A 17,872-nucleotide genomic window follows, 5' to 3' on the forward strand; every position below is an offset into this window, starting at 1 on the left:
TCCGGAAGAGAAGGATGCAGGACAGAATTGTGTTGTGATAAAAAGAGATTAGTTTGTTGTACTGATTCCCCGCTCGTCAATAAAGAAATACTGCTCTCCGCTCAGCCATGAGTCCCTGGTCGTCTCTGTCTCCCGCCCATGAAGCCAACCGGGCAAAAACAACAGTCTATAGATCTTGGGGGCATATTATAAGCATGTTGAACTCCCAAACTCCAGTTTGCAAAAATGAAGGTGGCAGATGCAGTCTGCATGGATTCATAAAGCTTATAATAAACATTCCTATGGAGACAGAAAAGGGGGGGCAGAGTGTGTAAGTAAATGCCTATCTCTTTTTAAAAATTTTTTTTAATATTTATTTTCCCTTTTGTTTTTTATTGTTGTTGCAATTATTATTGTTGTTGTTATTGATGTTGTCATTGTCGGATAGGGCAGAGAGAAATGGAGAGAGGAAGGGAAGACAGAGAAGGGGAGAGAAAGACAGACACCTGCAGACCTGCTTCACTGCCTATGAAGCAACTCCCCTGCAGGTGGGGAGCCAGGGACTCGAACCGGGATCCTTCAACCAGTCATTGCGCTTTGCGCTATGTGTGCTTAACCCGCTGCGCTACCACCCAACTCCTGTAAATGCATATCTTTTAAAGGTTCTGTCCTTCATCTTTCTAAACTTCAGGTTCCATCACGACAATGGCCAGTGTGTCTAGGGGATGGGTTCCTCCCAGCTCTATTCTACGAGCAGAGCCTCCTCTTCTGTTTCCCCAGCAGGGAATAAATGGCAGCTGGGCTGTATCACCTTTTCACAGCACCACCAAGGCTATGGCATTTTAACTTTTTTTTTTTTTTACAGTTTCCTGATTAAAACACAATCCTACTTAATTCAAGGATGTTTCCAACTTCACAAATGTTATCATTTTTGAGTTTTTTCATTCTTATCAAGATAAAGTTAACATGCGATTAACTTTATTTATTTGTGATTAATAGTAGGTTACAAGGTTGTAGGGTTGGTTATAGGGTGTAGTTCACACCACACCCACCAGGAAAATTGTGTGCTCACCCTCCCAGTAGTAACCACCACAGTTTTCCTTCTTTCTTTCTATCTGAATTTTATTTACTTATTCATGAAGAATGATAGGCAGAGTGGTCCAGGAGGTGGCGCAGTGGATAAAGCACTGGACTCTCAAGTATGAGGTCCTGAGTTCAATCCTGGCAGCACAAGCTTATGGACCACCAGTGTTGTCTGGTTTTTGTGCTCATGCTCTCTCTCTCTCTCTCTCTCTCTCTCTCTCTCTCTCCATCTCTCTCTCCTGTCTTTCTCACTAATAAATATAATATTTTAAAAAAAAAGAAGAAGAATGACAGACAAGGAGGAAGAAAGAACCAAATATCATCCTGGTACATGTACTGTTGGGGATTGAACTCAGGATCTCATGCTTAAGAGTCACCTCCTGGACCTCACCACCATTGTCCTCACAAGGTCTTAGAGACAGTTTGTTCCATTTCATATAAGAGGCATAAAACAGGCAGACAGGCAGACACAGGTCGGAGCATCATTCTGTTTTCTCTTCTGATCTTTTTCAACTTCTGCCTGAGAGTGAGATCATCCCATATTCATCCTTCTGTTTCTGGCTTATTTCACTTAACATGGATTTTTCAAGGTCCACCCAAGATCAGCTGGGAACACTGAAGTCACCGTTCTGCCTCATTCTGGCAGAGGCTGCGTCACTCAGGGACTGAGCTCAGGACCTCACACATGGATGTCTAAGGATGTACTCACGAAGCCTGACTTTTCATTCTGATGCTCTGCCGTCCCAAGTGTCTTTCCAAAGCTCACACACAACTGAGAACTAGAGTTAAAAAGTCGAAGGAGGGTAGTCGGGCTGTAGCGCAGCGGGTTAAGCGCAGGTGGCGCTAAGCTCAAGGACCGGCGTCAGGAACCCGGTTCGAGCCCCCGGCTCCCCACCTGCAGGCAGGTCCCTTCACAGGCGGTGAAGCAGGTCTGCAGGTGTCTGTCTTTCTCTCCCCCTCTGTCTTCCCCTCCTCTCTCCATTTCTCTCTGTCCTATCCAACAACAACGACATCAATAATAACTACAACAATAAAACAACAAGGGCAACAAAAGGGAATAAATAAAAAAAAAAAAGTCGAAGGAAGCAGGCACATCTCACTGAGCACACATATCACAGTGCACAAGGACCCAGGTTCCAGACCCTGGTCTTCACGTGCAGGGAAGATTCAGAAGTGGTGAAGCAGTGTTGCAGATCTCTCTCCCCTTGTCTCTATCTTCTCCTTCCCTCAACTTCTCTATCTAAAATAAAATTAAATTAAATAAAAATTTTAATCCTAGTTTTGGAGGCCGGGGGAAAAGTAGCCCAACTGGTCAGGTGCAGGGCTGGCACTCTGAGGCTCCTGGTTTGGTCCCTGGCGCTACCGGTCTTAGAGTGGAGTTCTAGCTTCTCTAGAGCTCTCACAGGATTAAGACAATCAAATAAATCTTTAAAAAATGTTAATGCAGGAGTTGGGCGGTAGTGCAGTGGGTTAAGAGCATGTGGCACTAAGCATAAGCATCCTGGTTCAAGCCCCCAGCTCCCCACCTGCAGGGGAATCACCTCACAGGCGGTGAAGCAGGTCTGCAGGTGTCTGTCTTTCTCTCCCCCTCTCTGTCTTCCCCTTTTCTCTCCATTTCTCTCTGTCCTAACAAGGACGACATCAATAACTACAACAACAATAAAAAAACAAGGGCAACAAAAGGGAATACATAAATATAAAAAAATGTTAATGCAGATGGGGGTTGGGCAGTGGCGCAGTGGGTTATGGGCACATGGCACAAAACGCAAGGACTGGAGGAAGGATCCCGGTTCGAGCCCCCGGCCCCCCACCTGCAGGGGAGTCGCTTCACAAGCGGTGAAGCAGGTCTGTGGTGTCTGTCTTTCTCTCCCCCTCCTTTCTCCATTTCTCTCTGTCCTATCTAACAATGACAACATAAACAACAACAATAAAAAAAAAAACAAGGGCAACATAAGGGGGAAAAAAGCAAATTAAATTTAAAAAAAATAAATAAATAAAAATAAAAAATGTTAATGCAGGCTGAGCAGGAGAGTGACATTTAAATAACAGGGCACAGGGTAGTTAGCACTTTAATGACAGAGTGCATGTCCTGGAATCAGTCTCTTAAGTGCTAGAATGTTGATAAAGAAAGACGAGAGAGCCGGCCTCCTTTGAGAAAAGTTAGGTCTGCCCTTGGTGTGAGTCTTCAGCTTCCAAGAAGCAGTCCCAGATGTTAAGTGAGGACTTACCTTGGAGAGGCATGTAAACAAGAGGAGTGCCTGGCTGGGGAGCCAGCTTCAGGGCTCTGCAAAAGACTCTTGTGCCTGAGGCTATGAAGTCCCAGGTTCAATCCCCAGCACCACCAAAAGCCAGAGAGATGAGTAGTGCTCTGGTCTTTGATCTTTCTCTCTTTATCTCTCCTTCATTAAAATAACTTTAAAAATTAAAAAAAAAAATATATATATATATATATATATTTTTTTTTTTTAAGAGAGAGATGGTCCTGGAAGTGGCACAGTGGATAAAGGGTTGGACTCTCAAGCATGGGGACCTGAGTTCAATCCCTGGCAGCACATGTACCAGAATGATATCTGATCCTTTCTCCTCCTATCCCTCTCATAAATAAATAAATAAATAAATAGTAGTGGCTTCTCTGTTAAGCCTTCAAGGCACAGTGACCCCTGAAGGTTTCTGACTGGCCCAAAACATGAGCAGAGACTCCAGGGAGGAAGCCCCAGTGGCCTCACTGGCTTACTGCTTTTTTTTTTTGGGGGGGGGGGAGGGGGCTCTAGCCTGTACTCGGCTGTCATATACAGCTTGGATTTACTGGGGGGGGAGGGACAGGTGGGTACTGGGGGTCAGAATGCCTGCAGGCAAACAGCTCCCAGAAGCTGACAGGAAGAGGAGCCCAGGGATACTGGGGGCTGGGGGTACTTCACAGACAAGCCAGGAGGGGCTGTGCCTTCTTGCAGAGCTGTCCTCAGACAGAGGTTTCTGGGCCGGCAGCTTCGCTTCTAACATCGCTGGGAACTTGGCAGAGGCAGGAGAGCAGGTCCCACCCAGGCCTAGTGAATCAGAATCTGGGCTACAGCCCAGCCACCAGGGTGGTGACCCAAGTCCCACGCGGCTCTGAGGTTTTCTGTCTGGAGAGACCAGATAACAGGCCCATCCAGCAAGGCCAGGAGGTTCCCCCACCTGGGTGCTGCTGCCCTCCAGGCTGGAAAAGCCTGAGCATTATGGGATGCTGGGCAGCATCCGTCCTGGGCCTCTACCAAGTAGAGGTCAGTAGCAGTAGCCTCCCCAAGTCATGACAACCAAAATAAGTTGCTAGACACTGTCTGATGTCCCCTGGGGGAGGGAGCGCAGGATCACCCCTCCACCACGAGTTCTTAAAGCTACTGATGGGAGGGGGAGATAGATAAGGAGAGACATTGGGAGTCGGGCGGTAGTGCAGCGGGTTAAGCGCACATAGTGCAAGGACCAGTGTAAGGATCCTGGTTCGAGCCCCCGGCTCCCCACCTACAGGGGAGTCGCTTCACAGGCGGTGAAGCAGGTCTACAGGTATCTGTTTTTCTCTCCCCCTCTCTGTCTTCCCCTCCTCTCTCCACTTCTCACTGTTCTAATCCAACAATAATAACCACAACGCCAATAAAACAAGGACAACAAAAAGAAAATAAATAAATATTAAAAAATAAAATAAATAAAAATATATATATTTGAAAGGTAAATCAGGTGGTCCAGGAGGTGGTGCAGTAGATAAAGCACTGGACTCTCAAGCATGAGGTCTTGAGTTCAATCTCTGGCAGCACGTGTATCAAAGTGACTGATGTCTGCTTCTCGTTCTCTCTCTCACTCTCTCTCCTCCTATCTTTCTCATTGATAAATAAATAAAATCGTAAGAAAAAAATAAAGATAAATCTGCTTCTGTCAGACCCCATTTCAAATACTAAATGTCACTTTTGGGTGAAATAAAGCTGATGCTACATAGAAAATATACACACAAGGGACCAGGCAGGAACACACTTAGTAAAGTACACACATTCCAGCATGCAGGACCCTAGTTCAAACCCCCTCTCACCACCTGTGTGTGTGTGTGAGGGGGGGGGGTCACAAGTGGTGAAGGAGTGCTGCAGGTGTCTTTCTCTCTCTTTCTCTCTTGCTCTCTACCCCTCGCTTTCCTATAAATTGTTCTCTCTGTCTCTAAAACGAAAGAAAATGTAAACACTTATTTCTTTTTAAATTTGGGGAGGGGCAGGGTTGCACACCTAGGCCCTGAGTATAAGACAGTTCACCATTCCCAAGCCAACTTTCTTGTCATTCTTTTTACTTGGGGGAGATACCATCAACAGCAAAGCTTTCCTCAGGCCACACATATGACAAGGAACCAAACCCTACCAGGGGAGCAATCTCTCAGTCTTAAAAATTTATTTTGGGCGGGGGAGATAGCATAGTAGGTATGCAGAAAAACTTTCATGCCTGAGGCACCAAAAGTCCCAGATTTAATTCCCAGCACCATCATAAGTCAGAACTGAGCAGTGCTCTGGAAAAACAAACAAACAAAACCCCCAGAAAACACTTAACAGTCTTCTTTCTTTTTTACAGCCTCTTCCCCCCAGGAAAGAAGAGAAACTAACTGAATGAGAGCAAAAGTCAAATCCTAGCACGTTACACTCATTGCTGGAACTGTGGACCACTGGTACTGCCTGGACTCTAAGTATATAGAACAACTGAATTCATGGTAGAAAGAATCAGGGTCTCAGAGCCAGACCGTAGGTGAAGTCTCAGTCCTCTCATGGACCAGCTACAAAACGCCCAGAAGTTATTCCAAGGTGTCTGGGGCCCTTTTCTAGCCCGCCCAGTGGCTGCTGGGACCAGATGCGCACAGACATTTCACCACACTCCACTGCTGAGGCCACCACCTGAACACGCCCTTGGGCTCTTTCACAATCAACAAATGAATATTTGACTGTGGAGTCTGTTCAGTTTTAGCAAGGATCCAGGTTCAAGCCCCCTGTTCCCCACCTGCAGAGGGTTGGGGGGGGGTGGAAGCTTTACAAGCGGAGAAGCAGTGCTGCAGGTGTCTCTCCCTTTCCATCTCCCCCTCCTTCTCACTGTTACTATTCAAAATAAATACATAAATAAATAAAATAATAATAAAGCACAAACTCCAGCTACCTGCTTTGAACTCTGACGCTTCCAAGCTGTTTAGAAAGGAAGTACCTAATTCCTAAGGGGAATGAATTGCCCACAGGACAACCGGTCCCCACGTTCCATGAAATCATTGGGCTCCTTATTTCTGCTGCCTGGGCAACCCCGACTTCCTTTATAGCATTTACACACATATAATCCATGGAATACTACTCTGCAGTCAAAAAAGAATGATATTGTGTCCTTTGGGACAAAAATGGTACTTCCTTTACAGTGGCGGGGGAAGGGGGACACCTTTCAACCCTGATTCTCCCCCACAAAGACACTCCCTCCTCTGAGTCTTCTCAGCACCCTGCAGGTGGACAGCTTACTGCTTTCTCTTCATGAGACTGTCTGTCTGTCAGTTGTCTTTCTACCCTACACCTAGCAGGCTCCCCAAATGCTTGTTTGTTGGTTAGGGACAGTCTGCTATTTCTTCAACATGTGGGTTCTACCAGGTCAGTGACCAGAAAATTCGACGGAGTCAGAAGTCGCAGGCGGACAGGGTTCTGGCTCTGGTTGCTGCTGGATGCTTAGGGCCTGACATTTGGCAAGCACAGTTTTCTTTCAATAGATGAAGGAATAAATGAATGAGTGATGACTGAGCAGGCCGCTGGGTGGTGGCACATCTAGTTGACTGTACATATTTACAGTGCACAGGGACTGGGGTCCAAGAACCGGTTCCCCCATTCAGCAGGAAAGCTGCAAAAGGATGATGAAGCAGTGCTACAGGTGTCTCTTTCTCTCCCTCCCTCACTCTCACCCTTTCCTCCCAATGTGTCTGTCACTATCCAAAACAAATTAAAAACATTTTTTCTTAAGAAAGAATGCCACGGAGTTATGACAATGTAAAAACACTGTAAAAAAAAAAAAAAAAAACCAAAAAGAAAAAAAAAAAACTAGGTGGTGGCACACCTGGTTAAGCGCACACATACGGTGCCCAAGGACCCAGGTTCGAGCCCCTGGTCCCCACCTATAAGGGGAATGCTACACAAGTGGTGAAGCAGGGCTGCAGGTGGCTGTCTATCTCCCCCCTCTCAACATCTCTCGGTCTCTATCCAATAGTAAACAAAACAAAATAAATAAATAAAAATAAAATAATAAAAATAAAAACATACCCCCAGGAGTCCAGGAAGTGGTGCACTGGCTAGACTGTTGGGTTTAGAAGTATGAGGTCAGGCTGAGGAGACAGCATAATGATTCTGCAAAAGACTCTCATGCCTGAGGCCCCAAAGTCCCAGGTTCAGTCCCTAGCACAACCATAAACCAGAGCTAAGCAATGATCTGGTTTGTATGTCTGTCTCTCTCTCTCCCTCCCCTGTTCCCTGGTTTCTCTCATTAAAATAAATAAAATTTAAAAAATTTAATTTAATAAATAGAAGCACAAGGTCCCGAGTAGGTTCCCTGGTAACATATGAGTGCTCACAGTACTCTACTCTCTCCTTTCTTCCTCTCATGCCAATAAATAAAGGAATCTTAGAAAAAGACACGTCACCGCTAAAAGACAGACCCTGAAGTCATGTGCTTTCATTAACTCTCATGAAGGGGGAGGCCTCCTAAAAACGTTGCCTCCTCTTTCAAGAAAATGCCAAGTGGCTGAAACAAATGACAAAACCAAGAAAGCACCAAACCCCTCTCCTGGAGCCTTCCACCCAGGGCCTTGCAGAATCAGCTGTGGGGGTGGAATGAGCTGACCTTAGACTCCCCCAGAACATTTCAGTCCCAGAGCAACGAAGTCATCACTTTCCATAAAACATTGATCAGCACGGCTCCGGGCCAGCACTCTCCAGAACCCAGCAGTTTACCCACCAAAAGGAAGGAAGACAGCGGTTTGTATGAAGTGTTGTCTGTGCTGGTGCTCATAGGATGCAAATGTTATCATTGGTCCTTGGCCTTGATTTATGTCTAAGTCCATGTTCTCCCCGGGACCCATGAACCAGGTCTCCCAATCATTTCTAGCTCCTTGGAGGTCAGTTCTATGTGAGTTGGCAAACTCAACTCAAAAGCAAAAGGCAGGAAGTTGGGCGGTAGCACAAGAGGTTAAACGCAGGTGGCACAAAATGCAAGGACCCAGAGTAAGGATCCCTGGTTCGAGCCCTGGCTCCCCACCTGCAGGGGAGTCGCTTCAGAAGCGGTGAAGCAGGTCTGCAGGTGTCTGTCTTTCTCTCCCCCTCTCTGTCTTCCCCCTCCTCACTCCATTTCTCTCTGTCCTGTCCAACAATGACGACATCAATAACAACAATAGTAACTACAATTAAAAAAACAAGGGCAACAAAAGGGAATAAATAAATAAATATTTTTTTAAAAAGCAAAAGGCAAAAGTCAGAGAAATGGGGGAGGGGAGGAAGTAAGGTTCATTATCACTTAATTCTCTTTTTTCTTTTATTATTTGTTTCTAATCAGAGCTTTGCTGGGCTCTGGCTGGTAGTATGGGGGATTGGACCTAGGACTTTGAAGCTGCAGACATGAGAGTCTCTTTGCATAATAACCATTATGCTATCTCCCCCACCCTAATTTCTATTTCCACTTATTAATGGTTAGATAAGAATGGAAACTTACTGTAACATCACATATCTCAAGCCAATTACTTCCTGCTTATACCAAACTAAAACTGTGATCCACCATAACAATTATAACTATAAACAAGTTTTTATTGTGAGGGAGAAGAGGAAGAGGAGGAAGAGGCATGCTCCTTTCAGAACAAGTCCTCAAAGTGATTTACTTCAAAAGAGATGCTTACAAAAAGCTGGCCTTTACAGAACACCACCCTCTACCTCCCAGAAAGTCTCCTGACTTTTGGAATCTCCCCACTACAGAGCACTCCTTGTATCTAGGAAACACAGTTTTCATTCAGTAAACACTAGTAGTTTCTTCCAGATTCCCACAGGAAGGGTCATTGACCTTTTCAACTTTCAGCTGGAGAAATGCTAAAGTCTTTAAAATAAATAATCTCTCTCCAATCCAACTACACAGCCCTTGGGGAGAGCAGGGAGTTGGAATAGGGAGTCCCAGAATGCATTGGGGGGGGAGTCACCACATGTCTCCATGGGTAAGATGAGTAAATCGGATCACACTGTTGCTTCCAGTATTCAGTGCAAGACGTCTGAGCACAAAAATAATGGCTCAAATGCACAAGATCAGGTGGGGTAGATAGCATAATGGTTATGCAAAGAAATTCTCACACCTGAGGTTCCAAAGTCCCAAGTTCAATTTTCCCCACCACCACCACTATAAACCGTAGTTGAGTAGTGCACTGGTTAAAAAACAAAACAAAAAAACCCACTAACTTAGATGCACAAGATCAACATGCTATTGTTTATTAACATTATAACAAATAGTATTGATAAACTGGTAAGTAATATCGATTTTCCATTAATGATGAAGACATATGTCCTCTGGAATAAAAACATCTTTAGAAAAAAAATCACAAGGGGGTGGTGATAGAAAAAAGAAACTAGGCAGGAAATAAGAAATCAGGTGGTTCTAGCAACTATGGAAAAATATCTGGCTAGGGCCCTGGGCTTGTGCTGAAGGGAAGTGTAGTCCCCTGGAGCAAAGGGGAAGGGAGAGGGGATCCCATGTGGCTGCAGGTGTGTTTGCAAGAAGGCAATCCCTGGAGTCAGGGGCCCCACCTGCCTCTGCCCCCCCTCCCCAGACTCGGGGCTGCTGAGAAAGTCCCCCTTCTATGGGAGGCCTGAAGCGCTCCAGCAAAAGCCCACACAGGAGAGGCAGGGGTCCCAGGCTGGAGGGGCACGGTAGGGACCAGGGACGGGGTCCCAGATGGGAAGAGTGAGCAGAGGTGGGGGGAGAAGGGGTCCCCAGGTGGAAAGGAATGGGGCAGTGGGCTGGGAGGCCCCAGGTGATAAGGGAGGGCATAAATGGGGGTGCAGATTGGAGGAGCAGTGGGATGGGGGGTACCAGGTGAGTGGGCTCTCAAAGACTGGGGGGAGGGTCCCTAGTTGGGGAGGGTAAATGGGGGCCGGGCTAGAGAGGTTCAGCAGGACTTGGGGGAGGGGGTGGTCCCCAGAGTCGGGGGCAGGGTGGAAAGGGGGTCCCGTGTTAGACAGACTCAGCAGGACTGGGGGATCACCACAATAAGGGGACAGGGTGGAATGGGGGTCTGGGGTTGGACAGGCTCAGCAGGACTTGAGTGGGTCCCCAGAGTGGGGGTGCACGGGGGAATGGGGGTACACGGGGGAATGGGGGTCCGGGCTAGAGGCAGGGGCTAGGAAGGGGTCTCAGGCTGCAAGGCGCAGAGGAAGAAGGATCTCGGGCTGGGGAGGGGGCTCGGTGGGGACCCCAGAGCTGGAGGGGGACCCCAAAACTAGAGGGAGGCCCCCAGATCTGGAGGAGAGACTCCACATGTGGAGGGAAACCACAAAACTAGAGGGGAGACCCCACATCTGGAGGAGGGACCCCACATCTGGAGGAGAGATCCCACATCTGGAGGAGGGGCTCCAGATCTGGAGAGGAGACCTCACATCTGGAGGAGGGACCCCACATCTGGAGGAGGGACCCCACATCTGGAGGAGGGACTCCAGAACTGGAGGGGGAACCCCACATCTGGAGGAGGGACTCCAGATCTGGAGGGGAGACCCCACATCTGGAAGGGAGACCCCACATCTGGAGGAGGGACCCCACATCTGGAGGAGCGCCCCACGAGCTGGGGGTCTCAGGCACAGAAGGCCGAAGCTGGGGGTCCCCGCCGGAGCGGACTAAGGGGGGGTCCTCCAGGGACGCCCCCGCGCGGACCCGAGTCCCGGCCGCCGGCCCTACCTGTCCTCGCTGGCCGTGATCACCCCGTCCTCCTTGGGGATGAGCAGCGCGGCCGTGACGGCGTCCTGGTGGCCCTCGATCTTGCTCAGCAGCACCGGGCGGCTGCTCTGCGGCCTGGAGTGGATCTCGGCCGCCATGTCGGCGGCGGCGGCGGCGGCTGCGGGTTCGGGGCGGGCGGGCGCCGGGCGGGCGGGTTCCAGCGGGGCGGGTGGGCGGGGACACAGAGCTGAGCTCCGGCCACGTGGGCGCCGCGCCGCCGCCGTAAACCCCCGAGTGAGTGCGCGACCGCGCTGTATTGCCTAGAAAAGCGGCGCAGAAAGAAGGCCCGGGACCAAGGACCACTGGGAGTACCCCAGAGCAGTAGGGGAAGCTTACAAAGGTTAGAAAGTCCATCATTTATTCACCCATGAGTGGACTGAGCACTCAGAGAACACAAGACTACATTTGTATCCATTTTTTTAAAAAAATTAAGATTCCATTTATATCATCATTACTTTAGCAGGGCACTGCTCAGCAATAGCTTATGGCAGTGCAGAGGACTGAACCTGTGACTTTGGAACTTCAGACATGACAGTCTTCTTGCATAACCACTGTACAATTTCCCTCATCTTCCTTCCTTTATTTTATTTGATAGGACAGAGAGAAATTGGGAGGGATGGGGAGATAGAGAAGGAGAGAGGGAGAGACCTGCAGCATTGCTCCACCACTTGTGAAGCTTACTTCCTGTAGGTGGGGACTGGAGGCTTGAACCCAGGTACTTGTGCATAGCACAGCAATGTGTACACTTAATTAAGTGTGTCATCTAAGATGCCATTGTTTGGAAGAGACCCCCCAGCTTCAGAAAGTTAAGCTGTAAAAATGTTTAGAGTGTTAGAGTCTTTGAAATATAATGGGTTGGAAGTCATAGAGTGATCTATATCAGGGAGAAATTAAGTCACTTGTTTACTTAAGGTCACAGAGCTGTAAGAAAAAGGAAAGGCGGGGAGTTGGGTTGTAGCGCAGCGGGTTAAGCGCAGGTGGCGCAAAGCACAAGGACCGGCACAAGGATCCCGGTTCGAACCCGGCTCCCCACCTGCAGGGGAGTCGTTTCACAAGCAGTGAAGCAGGTCTGCAGGTGTCTATCTTTCTCTCCTCCTCTCTGTCTTCCCCTCCTCTCTCCATTTCTCTCTGTCCTATCCAACAACGACAACAACAATAATAACTACAACAATAAAACAACAAGGGCAACAAAAGGGAATAAATAAAATAAATATTAAAAAAAAGAAAGGAAAGGCAACGCCCACCCCTTAATATACTAGGAGCTATCCCAATTTCTTTACATCTCAATACTAGTAACCTTGGACTGGAGAGACAGCATAATGGTGCTGCAAATGACTTTCATGTCTGAAGCTGAGGTCCCAGGCTAAATCCTCTGCACCACCATAAGCCAGAGTTGTGCAGTGCTTGCTCTGGGGTCGGTTTCTCTCCCCCCCTCCTCTTTTTTGTTTTCCAAGTTTTTTAAAAAGATTTTTATCTATTTGTTAATGAAATAGATAGGAAAGAGAGAAAGAACCAGATATCACTCTGGCACATGTGCTTCTGGGGATTGAACTTGGGACCTCATGCTTGAGAGTCAAGTGCTTTCTCTACTGTGCCACCTCCCAGACCACATCTCTCTCTTCTCATCATTTTGTGAACAGATAAAAAACCAAGTTACTTATATGGCTCCTTTGGTATTTCAACTAGAGAGTGCTGTAGTATTTCCTAATGCCTCATTTGCATGCAGGGGTGTATTAATGCTTCTGTTAAACAAGCACTGTCCACCTCCTGTGAGGAAGACCAGTTCCTGACCAGCTTGCAGAGTAGAGAGACTAGATGAGCCAGAGAGCCAATACTTCTCAAACAATTTTTACCGAGTGCCTGTGAGAAGCCCAGCGTCATTCAAAACAGAACCTTTACAGCTAGGCCTTTTCCAGGCCAGTGAAGAAATCAGATAATAAGCCAAACAAGAAAGACAATGACAGTGTGAGGAAATGGAAGTCCCCAAATTTAGACTAGTCCATTGAAATAGAGAAAACGTCTGAGGGACTAGATGAGATGAAATACACTAATGCACTAAATGTTTCAGCTCCGCACCTGGCGGATACGAATGTTGATCTTGAAACTGCACACCCTGTAACCCCTGCTTCCTCAGCTCTATGTTAACCTGTCCACTTGGCTTCTGTAAACACTGCTGGCTTCCTCCCTGTTAGATAAGAATGGATTGTTCTCCTTGAAACCCTTTATCCCAAAAAAAAAATTAGCAAGGACATGCAGACCACCCCAATCATGCAGACCCCCCTTCACTTTTCCCTTTTTTATTATTTATTTATTTATTCCCTTTTGTTGCCCTTGTTGTTTTACTGTTGTAGTTATTGTTGTTGTCATCATTGTTGTTGAATAGGAGAGAGAGAAATGGAGAGAGGAGGGGAAGACAGAGAGGGGGCGAGAAAGAAAGACACCTGCAAACCTGCTTCACCGCCTGTGAAGCGACTCCCCTGCAGGTGGGGAGCTGGGGGCTTGAACTGGGATCCCTATGCCAGTCTTTGCGCTTTGTGCCACATGCGCTTAACCCACTGCGCTACCGCCCGACTCCCTGCTTTTCCCTGTTAAAGGAGGGTGAATTTCAAGCCTGGTTATCTCAGAGTGATGGGACCAGACTTGGTACTGGCCTGAGATCACCCAGCTGGGTTTGTCTTGTCTTGTCTTTTGTCTTTTGGTGTCATCTCTGTGTTAAGTCTGAGGACTGGCCTTATTTTCAGTCTTTCAAACTTAAGAATAAATTCCTTTTATTCCACTTATATACGGGAGTCGTGTCAGTTTGTGTGGGTCCAGATCAGAAGTGCTCTTACAACAGAATGCACTAGGTGACAGGGAAAAAGCTGCAGGGAAAAGGAAGCTGGAGAGGGTAACAAGGCTCTCGGGGGTGTTGCGGATTTAAATAGGTTGATGTGTCACATCTGCAGAGACACTACACGGAGCAGATATGCTCTGGCTTCTAGCTCCTCGGGGCACTGTCTCAGCTGCAGAGAACCCCATGGCCTTGTCCACCTTCATGGGGGACACATAGATGCAGTGACTGGGTAAACCAGAACTACAAAGATCTGGCCATTTCTTTTTTTTTCTTTCTTTCTTTTCCGAGAGCATTGAGCAGCTCTGATTTATGATGCTACAGGAGATAGAACAACTCACGGAAAGTCTGAATTTCACCCACTCAAGTAGGAAGGCCTGGAAGCTTCTTCACAGACTGGGTGCCGGTAGCCAACCCCCTCCCGTCTCCCATCCTCCCGTATCTCCAAACTCAGTGGCCAGTCACCTAACTCAAGTTGGACGTGCTAAGATCGACCCAGTCTGGAAAAGAGAAATTTCCCATGAGTGATCATCCCACTTCCGGTTATCTTGTCCATCTCCAAAACTCTCTCCCTTTACACTGTCTGAACTGGAAGATGCTTTGAAGAGGGTCAAACCGGGAACAGCTGCTGGCTATGATAACATCACCCCAGAACTCATTCTTAACCTGGGTCCCGCGGCAAAGAAGTGGCTCGCTTCATTCCTGTCCCACATCTTGGAATCTGAGTCTATGCCCAAAGTTTGGCGTCGCACGAAGATTATAGCGGTTTTGAAACCAAAGAAAGACCCAACACTGGCCGCCAGCTATAGACCAATTTCTCTCCTCTCCGTGTGTTACAAACTCCTTGAGAGGCTGCTTCTGTCACGTATTTCTTCTCTTACAGAGAAATTCCTATCACCCGCCCAAGCTGGTTTCCGCCCAGGAAGATCTACCTGCGAACAAGCCCTGGCCCTGTCAACTTACATTGAAAATGGATTCCAGAAGAATTTAAAGACGGGTGCTGTCTTTGTTGATCTCACAGCAGCCTATGACACGGTCTGGCACTGTGGTCTCCTAGTCAAGATATCAAGATGCCTGCCTCCATGGGTGGCCAACACTATATCGTTTCTTCTCCAAAACAGAAGATTCCGGGTGCATCTGGGTGACAAGTCTAGCAGATGGAGACTTGTCTCAAGTGGCCTCCCCCAGGGCTCTGTTCTGGCTCCTACGCTATTTAATATTTACATCAATGACCTCCCAGAAACTTCTTCAAGGAAGTTCATCTACGCCAATGACATCTGCTGTGCAACTCAGGCATCCAAGTTCGACATCCTCGAGGAAACACTCACGAAAGACATGTCTCTGATATCTGATTACTGTAAAAAATGGTGACTAATCCCTAGCACTGCAAAAACGGTATCATCTGTTTTCCATCTACACCATGCCTCGGCCTTGCGTGAGCTTAATGTGCAGCTTGGCGACAGAGAATCCGGCATGAAGCCCAGCCAGTCTATCTTAGCGTTACTCTCGATCGCAGTCTGTCATTTCACGAACATCTCATAAAAACTGCAGCAAAGGTGGGCGCGAGGAATAACATCATTGCAAGACTGGCCAGCTCCTCATGGGGCTCGAGCGCTTCCACACTACGATCATCATCTCTGGCATTATGCTATTCCACTGCAGAATACTGTGCCCCAGTATGGTTCCATAGCCCCCATGTCCACTTGGTCGATTCCAAATTATATTCCTCCATGTGGATAGTTTCTGGAACCATCCGTTCCACCCCAGTTCCATGGCTGCCAGTTCTTAGCAACATCGCCCCGCCAGATATTCGTCGGGATGCGGCATCATCTAAGTTCATTTCCCACGTCTACGCTCGACCAGAACAGCCAATATACGTGGATATCTTCGCCCACCCTGTCCAACGCTTGACGTCTCGTCACCCAATCTGGTCCCCTATGCCTACACTGAACTTCTCTGTTCCAGTCTCTTGGAAAGAGAGTTGGCAGTCAGCTGAGGTAAAGAACAAGCACCTCATCACAGACCCCTGCAAGCGTCAACCCGGCTTTGACCTAGCACGTTATGACTGGGCCCTCCTCAATCGCTATCAAACAGGCCATGGCCGGTGCGCCGCTATGTTCCATCGCTGGGGAGCCAGAGACGACCCGAACTGCCCCTGCGGCTCCAGACAGACTATGACCCACATAGTCAACGACTGCCACCTCTCCAGATTCAAAGGAGGTCTCGAAACTTGACATCAGGCTCAACCTGACGCTGTTGACTGGCTACGGAAGAAGGGCAAACGCTAGAAGAAGAAGAAGGAGATAGAGTCTTGGACTTCGGAGCCTCAGGCATGAGAATCTCTTTGCATAGCCATTATGCTATCTACCCCTGCCTGGCCATTTCATTCTGAACAAGGACACACTGATCAAACACATTTGTTGCAGAACTCTCTTCTGGGTGGAGGATATCAGACTTTGCCGGGTCTGCACTGCATTTGACTCCTGCCTAATCCAATTCCATGCCCCAACCCCAGTCTTTGAATCCTTAAATCAATGCTCTATGCATCCACCTCTAAGCATGTGCTTTGGGGAATGCACCCTGAGATTGGTGGCCAGGGAAGGCTGCAAGGTGAAATCTGAGCCAAGAGGAAGTGGAAGATATTAAGCCCTACAGAAATCTCAAAGCGCTGGGCTGGCAAAGGCAACAGCAAATGCCAAGCCCTGGAATGAGGGCCCTCCTGGGGCTTTCTACAAATGGCAGGGGAGCGGACAGAGCTTGAGCAGAGAAGTACTAAGAGAGATGAGGACAGCAGACTCACCCGGCAGGCTTCACAGAGTCCTGAGGCCAGGAAGAACTTTGATTTTTATATTAGGGAGGTTCCAGGGTCTGGGGAGTATGTGGTATGTGTGTGTGTGTGACTCAGCCTGAGCTCAATTTGAAAAGGTAAGGATATTAGTCCTGAATACAGTTTGAGCAAAGAGAGTCTTTGTCTGACACTGACTTTGAAGATTCATGACCTTGGTGATTCATACAATATAATTAGGTTTGTGTCAGGGAAATGGAGGTAGGCGAGCTGTGTCCAGGTGAGAAAGGTACAAGGCTATTTGGAGGCTGAATACAAGAACCTGGGAGAGGGATAAGGCTGGTCACTGGGCTGTTTCCGTGAAAATACATAAAAAAGTAACTTGGTAACTGGACAGAAGAAGATGTTTGTGGAAATAAGAACAAGTGAAGACATAGGAGTCCCATCAGGATGAAGGCTAATGCTTTTAATAAGAAGTGAGGCCACAGAAACAGACAACTGGACCACCGAGATAGATCACTAAGCACAGAGGAGATATCATAGTGGTTATGCAAAAGAACTTTCATGTCTGATGCTCCAAAGTCCCAGGTTTAAAATCCTGCACCACCATCAGCCAGAGCTGTGCACTGCTCAGATCTCCTCTCTCATTAAAATAATAAAATGCATTAAATATATATATTCATATTCACTTGGACAGTGTGATGACTTGCCAAGTGGAGCATCCAGGTTCAAGGCTGGCCTCCACTACACTGAGGGAAGCTTGAGTGTTTTGCTCTTTTTCTTAAGTGACAATTTTTCAAATATTTTATTTTTAATTAGTGAGAGAGATAGGAGGAGAGAGAAAGACAAAGAAAAAGAAAAAGAAAAAGAAAAAGATAGTACTCTGGTACATGTGCTGTTGGGGACTGAACTCAGGACCTCATGCTTGAGGGTCCATCGCTTTACCCACTGCGCCACCTCCAGGAACTCTGTGTTCTTTATTCATTCTCATTCTCATTCATTCATTCTCTCTCTCTCTCTTTCTCTGCCTCCCTCTCTCCCTCTCCAGGACCTCTGTGTTCTTTATTCTCTCTCCCTCTCTTTCTCTCTTTGCCTGTCCTCTATCTAAAATAGAAAAGACACAACACAAAATTGGAAAATCAGATAACCCTTCCGTGTGAATTAAGACTAGATTTAAAATTCCAACACTTGGGTAGGAATGCTACATGATACAA

General features: G+C 47.5%; 1 protein-coding gene across 2 annotated transcripts in view; it reads right to left on the bottom strand.

Moving 5' to 3' along the window:
• Nucleotides 1–11,191, bottom strand: part of WDFY1 (WD repeat and FYVE domain containing 1) — a 71,027-nt gene extending 59,836 nt beyond the window's left edge. Inside the window, exon 1 of one of the 2 annotated variants that reach the window (XR_009550607.1) lies at nucleotides 11,005–11,191. Coding sequence is in view for 1 of the 2 variants with exons in the window: in XM_060193680.1 (XP_060049663.1) it covers nucleotides 11,005–11,141 (137 nt within the window). In the remaining variant the exon portion in view is untranslated. The remainder of the gene's footprint in view (nucleotides 1–11,004) is intronic. The other variant, XM_060193680.1, reaches the window with a different exon arrangement.
• Nucleotides 11,192–17,872: the final 6,681 nt, after the last annotated feature.

Source organism: Erinaceus europaeus, chromosome 7, assembly GCF_950295315.1.
Source record: "Erinaceus europaeus chromosome 7, mEriEur2.1, whole genome shotgun sequence".
NCBI lineage: Eukaryota > Metazoa > Chordata > Mammalia > Eulipotyphla > Erinaceidae > Erinaceus > Erinaceus europaeus.